We start from the raw sequence: 10,925 nt of genomic DNA, 5'->3' as shown, positions 1-10,925 counted from the left end.
AAAAAGTTGCCCATCAGGATTTTTTGTGATTTTCACAAAAGTTTAACAAAATGCCTTCCAGTAAAGTTTTATTCTGTAAATATATAAACATAAAATATATTTATAATGAATAGGACAAAAGTCATTCAATACAATCACAAAGTAACTTTGCGCAATCTACTAGATGATCCAAATCCAGGGACGTCACTAGGATTGGAAGACAGGGGGGGCTCAGTCCACAAAGTATTTGTAACTTGTGTTTGCAAAATGTTTGCACTCACATCTGACTGAGCTACAATTATGTCAACATCCAGTCAAGAAACCAAGATGTTAACAAGTAAAACATGACAGACATATCCTCCTCTTCCATTTCTACTCTGTTAAATAAAAGTTACTGTAATGTTAGCTTTTAGACACATCAAAGCTGCCTGTTGACCCTTTTCCTCCTCAGCCTCTCCTTCTGTCTTATCCTTTATTTAAGATAAAAAAAACCCTGATGTTAATTTCATGACTTTAGAAATGCAAATTGGTCACATGAAACATCCAAAATGTCCAGAGGTCAGACAGCTAAAAAGTTGGTAAGTTAAACAAATGAGAAAAAGCAGTACAAGAAATAGAAAAAAATTGGCATCACTGCATACCTTTTTAAAGTGGCTACTGTATAAATACAATAACCTGATGGCGGAAGGAATAAAAGATTTGGAGTAATGATTACTGTATAATATGTACTGTATGACTGCTTTCATTTTTGTTTCACATGTGCATCTGTGGAGAGTGTGGGCATTTACTCATCTTTAGCCTACTTTTAGGTAACATCTACGTATTTAATATTTAATTTATCACATTATATGATTAAAATAGTCTCAGGCCTAGTTAGAATATAGCTAGCATATTAAATATAATGAAAAAAAATGTAGTGTATGCTATGCATAGTGCCTAGACCTGCCAACAAATGCTTATTGTTATAAGAAATTCAAGAAAAGAAAAGAAAAACAACCCTTAGACCTATAGACCATTACTGACCTCAATCACACCGGGTCCGGCTCCCTCAGAATCAACTGGCCTGCCAATCTCCTGCAGCTGCTTCTCTTTCTCTCTCCTAAAATATTTTCTAATATCCATCTCATCTGCTCAATGAATTGAAGGATACAACAGTATTGCATTAACAGGGACCCTATAATGACATTTAATTTTCAGTGACAACAACATTCTATGGGGATTGATACTGTTGCATATGCCTCTTTTACAGATATTTTATTTTAGAGATATTTTATTTTAAAGATTATTAGGCCTATATTGTTGGCAAAGAATAAAGAGTTGTGATTAGATTGCTAAGTTAACAATTTCTTGTATTTTGCTTGTGCAAGACTAAAGTTTTTCATGACATAGCAAACCAAAATATTCCCATTCCTTTACCTCAAGAAAACGTAGCTTAAGGTAAGCAGCCAGCAGGTAATTAAAAACAACTTACAATTTTACTCCTCCGTATCACGACACTTACCAATCTTTATTTCACCATTAGCGTGCGTACTAGCGTATCAGTATCAGTTTGGCCCTGTCCCAAATGGCGTACTTCATGTGGACTTTCGGTCTCGTGGCCTTAAATTGCGCGTGCCCGCTTAGTCCACGAGTCCGTAGGGTGTCCCATCTGTCATTTTTACGCTTTGAAGTGTGCTCATCAGCGCCTCCTTTGCCCCCTTGATGCGGTCTTCAGCGAAGCCCGCACTGCAGCAGGCTTCGCGCACTTTACCAACCCAGAAGTCCTTGCGAAAGAGCAATCAGACCAATCAGACGACGGAAGGGAGGAGTTCACACTGACGGGCAACTTCTTTACCTATTTCCGGTGTCACGCTCAAGTCTGTCCCAAAATACAACTCCGTTGAACCCACGTGGACTCGCATTAAGGGTCCCTAAAGTCTGGACTACGTGATGTCATCAAAGTGTGGACTCTGAGGAGGACCACAAGTCCGGAGTGTGCCATTTGGGACAGGACCCTTGTGTGTGTGTGTATTGTGTAATAACAAGCTTCTTCTTCTTGTGGTGTTTAATGGCGGTTGGCAAACCAACTAAAGGTGCATTTTCCGCCACCTACTGGATTGGAGTATGGAGCACAATTTGTAATAACAAGCTACACCGGAAGCGATCGCCGTTTTCCGGTTTGGTCACTTGACGTTCGACATCTAGCGTATTCTGTCCGACTTGTCAGATGTTTTTTTGTAGCTGGATATATAACATTTGTTGAGTCTAAATATTAATGAGGATACGGTTTTTGATAAATCAAATTTTATTGTTGTTCTTATAATCATTTAGGGGGGCTTAGGAACATTTTGGGGTAGCTTCAGCCCCCCTTAAATAGGCCTAACGACGTCCCTGTCCAAATCCACAGTTTTAAAACCCCTGGATAACTTTTTTCAATTGTTGTGTTGCTCTCCTGAATCTGCAAATGACATGTTATAGACATGGGACGCAGACGTTTCAATCCTTAACACTTTATAAGGAGTTTATTTGTAAGCTTTATCCGGGTGTGATTGATTTTACATGACAGTAAAGCACAAACAGTGTTTCCCAACATTCAAAGACTTTACATATTTAGTTACATCATGAAAGTGCAGACTTATAGGAGGACTGTGATTGTTTAAGGGTGTTATTTGGGATCTTGATATATGTTAGAAATTATTGTACTGAAATCTACACAATACACCTTTAAGAGTTAACGATGGACTGATATATTTCAGTGGCATCTAGTGGTGAGGCTGTAAATTGCATCTTAATTTAAGAGGTTAAAATATTTAAGACTTGATTCAAGCACAAGAAACACAAAATCAATCTCTGATACTCCAAATTTCATTATTAGATTATGAGACTACAGACAGGGTCACATATTTTGTCTATACATTTATATTTAACATACAAGTATGCATAACAACAGCACATGTGAATTAAACGCATCAAAATGAGATTTACATATTAAAATAAATGACTTATTGATGATTGTTTAAACAGAATGCTAATGTCACTATGTATTTTGATGGTAAATTGCTGACATTATTTTTGTCAGTCTTGTTCTCCATTAACTTTCTCTCTATTTTTAATATCTGTGATTTTATTTGTGTTTCCTGACAGATTCAGTAGATGTCAGTGATGAATCAGTGGCGGTTAAGATGCCTTTACTGTACCACAGCTAATATATCCTCATCATCACAAGTGTAACACCATCAACATCTACAGTAATAAATCTGTTTTACTGCCTTCTGTTAAAACAAGAAATTAACCCTCTGTGTGCTGTTGAACTCACATTATGATAAACAGAGATACAAACTTTCATTTATTTGCAACTTAATGTATTCATAAAGACACAAGAGGTGTGAGTTTTCAGTTCATGTATTATGGGGCTCTTCAGGTGTGCAGTTGTAGAGAGACTTATAGAAATATTTTATGCCTTTATTATTCACCACACATTCTCATCTGGAGAGACGACACACAGTAAAATCCCCAGTGTTAAATTAACACTGCTCGGTGTTTATATAATCCACACCAAGATTGGTGTTAAAAAAACACTAAATCAGTGTTAAAGTTAATAAGATAATGAAGTGATTGAGTCATTAATAGTGAACACCTGCTGGTCATTCCGTGTCAAATCAACTCAATTTTGGAATTGGTCCTGTCTTATGGTGCATTTACACCAACCGCGCTAGAGGCGTGAAGCGCGAGTGATTTCAATGTTAAGTCAATGTGCAGACGCGTTGACGCGCGTCAGGAGGTCCCGCGGCGCGGAAGAGGCGTTCGGCGCGGAGCGGAAGACGCGTTTCCGCCTCATTCGCGCGTGAAGCTCGCGCGAAAGGCGCGAATTGAGCGTTGTGCGCGGTACGCGCGAATGGTGCTTTTGTGCATTTTGCGTTTCACGCGAATTTGCGGCTGACGCCCGAGTTGAAAAATTTGAACTTTGGCGGAATTTCGCGCCGCGTTAACCAATTAGGAGCCTGCCTGCTGCTGTGGTGGCAGCCCCGCCCGGAGTCACTCACTCAAGCAGTCACTCGGAGCTATATGACACAAGTTGTTATTTCTATTAGGAGACAGGAATAAAAAGGACCTCGCTTGGAAGAGTGTCAGTAAGGACTTTTGGCAACCTGGTACGTTGTAATACACACTTCACTTTTGAGTCAAGTGACGTTTATTCGACCCGCGCCGTTTATTTACCCCCTATAGTAAGGTTACCCAATACAAACTGGTAACTCTCTTGATAAATGCACAATCAACATCAGTCATCTTGCAAACAGACACTCGCACAGCAGTTGCCCCTCCCACAAGAAGCGGATTTTGCCTCGGACGCGCGTCAAATGCTTGCTTTTCCGCGCGTCTACTCCGCTTTACACGCGCGAATGCATTCAAAGTGTTCAAGCGGCAAACTAGGCGCGGTAGACGCGATTTTGACGCCCAAAACGCGTTTGGTGTAAACCCTGCATTAAAGGGGTCATATGATGAAAATGTTAGCATTGCCACTTTGTAGGTTTGAGCAAAAATGTGTCGTTTTGGGTGTGTTTTTTAAAATGCAAATGAGCGGATGAAGTGCAAACACTGATCACAATGATGGTGGTTTGTTGTAATTGAAACTCTATTGTGCTGTCAAGTCCAAAAATGTGTCGTTTTGGGTGTGTTTTTTAAAATGCAAATGAGCTGATAAAGTGCAAACACTGATCACAATGATGGTGGTTTGTTGTAATTCAAACTCAATTGTGCTGTCAAGTCCTTCTTTTCTCTCTCTTTCTCTCTGCATTAAACGGCAGTGCAGTGGTTGGAGAGTTCAGATTAAGGAGGCGGTATTATTCTAATAAGATATCTTTATGACATCATAATGAAAGCCAAATTTCAATGACCTATTTTTGCTCACACCTACAAAGTGGCAATGCTAACATTTTCATCATATGACCCCTTTAAAATGTTTATTTTGTTGACTCTTTTTCTGGAGAAAGTAATACCAAAACGAGGAAGAAAGCCAAATTATGAAATGCAACAGATGAAATCACCATAGTTAAATGAACACTATCATCATCTCTGTTTGAAAACTAAAATTACAACTTGCTTCCAGATACATGGATGATAAGTTTAACTTCTAAAGAACTGCTGAAAATCTGGTTAATAAAGTAAGTCACCATTGCTCCGATTAGTGTTTCCTTTAGTTGGGTACTTGGGTCTTGAAGTTTGGTGTTAGTTTTCTTTTGCTAATTGTGGCAGTGTGTTTATAAAACACGTCTGTTAAAGCAGAGAAAGATGAGAGAAATGAAGTCTATAACTCATACTATGTTAATTAGTATGAAAGTATAAGTCAATGACAATTTGGGATTCAATGATATCATAAAAAAGTAATCATAATATATAAGTGTTTAATTTATGTTCTGCCAATCTTGTGAGGCTCTCATGAAATCCAACAGTGCTGTGAAAGTCCACATACCCTGAAGAGTTAAATAATGTTTACCCAAATCTAATCTGTGGCGTAAGTCAGGCACACTGAGACATCAACAATCAGCCTATAAAACACAAACATTGTGACAATCAACATCAAAGCTTCATGCCGAAATGCATGCTTGGTACCAGGATTGTATAAAACTCATTCATAAATACCATCATGCATTGCAACATGACAAAAATTTAGCAACTTTCTTAACATTAAATCTCACCACTGTTGAGATTTGTATCAGAAATCATGAAGTCTCTCTTAAGCAAAAAACAACAACAACAAAAAAAAACACTAAAGCATTACAGCAGTCTTATTCAATACAATGTCATTTGCATACAGCTTTTCTATATGCCTGTTTCTTTATAATTAATTTGTTATCAAATGTTTCAATGATTTGTAGAGTAGAATATAATAAAAAATAAACTAAGGTCTGGAAGGTTTTCCCTCTACATGAAGCAATGAACAAGTGGTTTTACTAAAACATTGTTGCTATTGCTAAAAGAGGAGAGTTAGATCAGTGGAGGTCAAGGGACAAATGCCTAACTAAAGGAAACACTAATCACAATCATGGTGACTTCAAATGAACTCATAACAAACACAAACTTAAGATTTAATGTGATACATTTTGTGATAAATGTCTATTTGACTTGTGAGACATCGCGTCAGAAAGAAGATTTGTCTACTAAATCACGCGTGTGGATGCTGGAATAGTTGAGCACTTGTATTTTGTTCTGACAGCTGTTTAGAAGTTAAACTTATCCAATTAGAAAATAGCTCAGCAAGTTATATTTTTATTTTCAAACAGAGATAGCATAGAGAGCAAGTGTGAAAGCTTTTGGAGGCATACACCCAACAGTATTCATTTATTGCATTTAATAATTTGTCTATCTTTATTATTTTAGTATTTTCTCCAGAAAACGAGTCATCAAAATAAAAATTTAGAGACAGGAAAATGTCCAAAATGTAATTGATTTGAATGACCAGCAGGTGTTCACTATTAATGTCTTAATCATCACTTCATTATCTCAACTTTAACACTGATTCAGAGTTATATTTTTAACACCAGTCTTTTTTAACACCGATTTTGGTGTGGATTATATAAACACCAAATAGTGTTGATTTAACACTGATAGAGTTAATTTAACACTGGGGATTTTCCTGTGCAGGACTGCAAACAGACAAATTCAGTACTTGAACCCTATGCTTATATACAAGAATTTTCTATGTTTAAATGTTTAAATGTTTTGTAATAGTAATGAGTTTGTTTTCATGTTTAAACACTTCAGGGCGCTGCATTAGGAAACACAGCTCACAAACAAAACAATCATAATATCTTTTAATCTTTTTATATTTCTTTCTTATATTTTGTATATTTTTATTACACTGTTCTTACAGGAGTTGATCAGTGTCATTGTGTGATCTTTAATATTTTACTTTCACTTTCATTTTAAAGGAATATTAAACATATTTGACTACTGTTCAATGAGCATGCTGGTTTATTAAATTGAAATGATATGTGATGAGTATATCTATATGAAATAGTTATCAGTGTGTTTTCAGGTTTAAACACTGAACTATAACAAATCTGTTCAGTCACAAATATGAAAAAATACAGAAGTAGTGTAAATAAAAGCAAATGTGTGAGGATATAGACATATATAAGATCTGATGATAGTATTACAGATTCATCCATCATTTAACAAAATCTCTGATCTCATCCGGATCTGATGTCATAAACCAAGATGGCAACAGTAGCCACGCCCACCAGAGCAGAGGCGACCAATCGGATCACAGCTTCAGTAAAACCACAACAGCAGAAGGCTTGTGAAAGAAAAAAATGCACAATTAATCATCACAACCTTTCAAACAAACTGTATCAGTCATTCATAAGTTTTATATTGTTTGTGTTTCTGCACCACTAAAGGACATAAACACAAATAAACCGTATAATCTCACCCGAACACGACTGACAGACTTCATTGATGTTGAAATATTGAGTCTGATTCACAATGTTATTGTTGAGTACACAGCTGTATGTGTTGTTATCCTGATAATCCACCTCAAGATGTAAAGAGATGCTGCTTTGATCAGACACACTGATGCTGGACAATAAACTGTTTCCTTTATACCAGGACAGACTCACATCTCTCACATTCAACACTGAACACAACAACACACATTTTGAGCTTTCTTCATATTCATGGTAATTTTTTCTTGATTTTCTTGATGATGAACTTTGTGAAGAATCTTTGCTGATGACAGGAACGGGCAGACGAGCTGGAGAATAATACAGAATAAATTACATAAATTATCTTCAAGTCCTATGAGGCAACTTACTGATGCAGATATGAGAACCGCGCAAGAGGAAGATCTCATAGTTGGTGAAGTAAAGCGAGGTGTAGAGTTAGGAAAAGTACTTATCTCCATACTTTTCCATTGCATAGTACCCCACGGTTTGGTTTAGTTTGGGTCGGGTCAGCTTACTTTTGGGAGCTTTTCCATTGGGGGCAGTACGTAGTACCCAATACTTTTTTTAGTACCACCTCGGTTGGGGTTCCAAGCGATCCGACCTGATACCAAACGTGACGCGAAAACACTGTAGATCACTGATTGTTCTGAGAGAATCGTCACTACAGCGTCATCGCTATAATGTAAAGATTAGCTTTACCTCCGTGCTAGCTTGCGCTGTCTCGAGCAAATATGTTGTCATCTGTGCTCTGCTATAAGTAACTCGCTTTTAGCGATGAAAAACATCCACAGGTTGAGAATCACGAACACCATAATGGTTTGTTGCGGCACATTCCCAACGCATTATATGTGTATATGCAACTTAAATGAGGCTAAACGGAGATCGTCGACTGATGACACCACGGGTGTTTTTACAGAAACTGTCATGTGATTCAGAGGTAGTGATCAACGCGATGTTCAAACATCTTTGTTGTGGTCAATTTTGATTTTGTGTCGGACTGAGAAATAAATGAATGTATGGGGATGTTTAGCATTCCAACAACGCTCTCACCTGTATGATATAGCAGCAGGCAGCGCAAATATAACGACACGCCTATAATCCCTCCCACTGCGAAGTGTTACTGGGCTCGATGGAAAGGCTAACCAAACCAAAGTGAGGGGAGCTGACCCGACCTGACCCAAACCAAACCGTGGGGTACTATGCAATGGAAAAGCGCCATTATGCAAGGCCAAGGTTGAAGATTCAGAATGACCTCTTGTATCAAGTTACTCGTACAACATCTGAACATCTGAGAAAAGTTCCTTCCTGAAAAGTACCGGTTTCAAGTGTTGCAATCTTTGCATGATGATTCGGGCCATTTTGGATTCGAGAAAACTACAGAAATGGTAAAAGATCGCTTCTACTGGACAAATATGTATCAACAAGCAGTGTTGGGGAAAGTTACTTTTAAAAGTAATGCATTACAATATTAAGGTACTCCCCCAAAAAAGTAACTAATTGCATTACTTAGTTACTTTTCATGGAAAGTAATGCTTATGTTACTTTCAAGTTACTTTTGCGTTACTTTTCTTACTTGACTGAGGCTTGATCTCTTTCAGGTGTTTTTTATGATCGCAAAAATGTCAAGCTCTGGCCTGCCATCTCCGTTTCTGACTCAAACTGTTCCCGCTCATGCGCACAGAGTTCGTAATTCTACGTTAATATGTTCAGTTTAATTCAGTATAATATTTTATTTTTGAATTGAATTTTTAAACTGAAAAGTAACTTGCATTACTTTTTTTAAAAGTAACTCAAATATTAATGTGTACATTTATAAAGTAATGCGTTACTTTACTCGTTACTTCAGAAAAGTAATATTACTACGGAATGCGCGTTACTTGTAATGCGTTACCCCCAACACTGTCAACAAGTAGAGCATTACATCAAAAGTTAAAGACGTTGTATAACAAGGAAGACTCTCTCAGTTGAATCACATGACTAGCATTTGGCCATTTGATCATTTATTCAGGAAATTCCCCCTACAAATCTTAAATCAGACAGTCAATAATGTGTAGGATTACAAAAGTTATTCAAAGTTCTTCTTTACTCACCATAGACAGTAATGTTGAATGTTTTGAGTTTGGTGTTTGTCTTTGTGTTGAATATTTTATAAAGTCCAGTGTGTGTGATGCTGGTGTCTGTGATGGTCAGAGATCCACTGTGTTTGTTTAACTTCAACCTGTCTCTGAATCTCCCATCAGGTTTATCATCAAATAATCTGACATCATTGTCCTCTCTCATGACTCCAGCTATACGAACATCTTTGAGTCCAAATTTCCAGGCGATTCCCTCTTTAATCTGTGATTCAGTGAGACTGACAGATAAAGTCACAGAATCTCCCTCCATCACTGACACAAACTCACTACCAAACACACCTGGAAAATAAAAACAGCACATGCATATCAATAGTTATGTCGTTTTATTCTTTATTAAATGAACTGATGATATAAATTATACAAATTATATTAAAAACATGACATTCCCAATGAATATACTCTCAAAAGAAATATTACTGTATATTTAATTCAATTCAATTTTATTTATATAGGGCTTTTCAAAATTTGGTAATTGTATCAAAGCAGCTTTACATTAATAGAAGCAGTGAAAAGCACAGAAAATTGACAGATAGCACAACATAATACACCAGGGGTTTTCAACCGGTGGTCCGCGGCCCCCTGGTGGTCCGCGGCGGCATTGCATGTGGTCCGTGACGGCCTACAAAATTTCACTATTAAAATATTTTTTTTCAAAATTTATTTTTCTGAATATATTTCCTGAATATTTGCACATTGGTGGGAATACTGAATTGAATAAAAATATCTAAAATATTCAAACTGACACAGGATAGGCTAGCTTTGCACCTATCAGGTCTATCTTACGCTTTGCCAACGTTGTGTTTTGCGCCCTCAACGTCATATACGTACACATTCATATTGCGCGCGAAATAGACCAGCATCTCGGAGTTAAGTAAATAATACATTATTCAGGTTTCATTAAATATACACTAAATAGTTTTGGTGAATTTAAATTTGGAGTGGAACTGTTACTGACGTTTCTAACTAAGACCAAGTTTGCTAATCAGCACCAACATGGATCGCTTTTTAGTAAGGAAAGGGACAGATGTCGGGACAGATGTACAGGCTTCTGCTGCATGCTCTGCAGACAAAGCTACAACTTCGGCGGAAACAGGGAAACGTAGTGGGAAACGAAAAAGAAAATACAGTGAAGATTATGTTAAATATGGATTTACAGTAACGACTGACAAAACAGGAGAAGAGGTACCACTGTGTTTCGTATGTTCAACGGTGCTTTCAAATGAAACCATAAAACCGTCGAAACTTTCTCGTCATATGGAGACACATCACAGCTTCTTGAAGGCCAAGCCTATTGAGTATATGCAACAGATGTTGCGTGATTTCAAAGGACAGCAGACGCTCATGAGAAAAAGTGCAAAGGTCAGTGAAAATGCGCTGAAAGCCTCAT

The 10,925-nt window shown here is 37.3% G+C and overlaps 1 protein-coding gene across 1 annotated transcript in view; it reads right to left on the bottom strand.

Annotated features, from left to right (window-relative positions):
• Positions 1-6,909: 6,909 nt before the first annotated feature.
• The window catches only part of LOC141359260 (uncharacterized), a 46,508-nt gene continuing 42,492 nt past the window's right edge, over positions 6,910-10,925 (bottom strand). The window contains exons 2-4 of the mRNA XM_073861405.1: positions 9,494-9,817; positions 7,391-7,711; positions 6,910-7,255 (exon numbers count right to left, since the gene is read on the bottom strand). Coding sequence (XP_073717506.1) covers positions 7,149-7,255; positions 7,391-7,711; positions 9,494-9,817 — 752 coding nt within the window. The 3' untranslated portion in view covers positions 6,910-7,148. The remainder of the gene's footprint in view (positions 7,256-7,390; positions 7,712-9,493; positions 9,818-10,925) is intronic.

Source organism: Misgurnus anguillicaudatus, chromosome 23, assembly GCF_027580225.2.
Source record: "Misgurnus anguillicaudatus chromosome 23, ASM2758022v2, whole genome shotgun sequence".
NCBI classification, from domain to species: domain Eukaryota; kingdom Metazoa; phylum Chordata; class Actinopteri; order Cypriniformes; family Cobitidae; genus Misgurnus; species Misgurnus anguillicaudatus.
The sequence above is the reverse complement of the archived record's forward strand: the minus strand, read 5'-3'. Positions and strand labels throughout refer to the sequence as shown.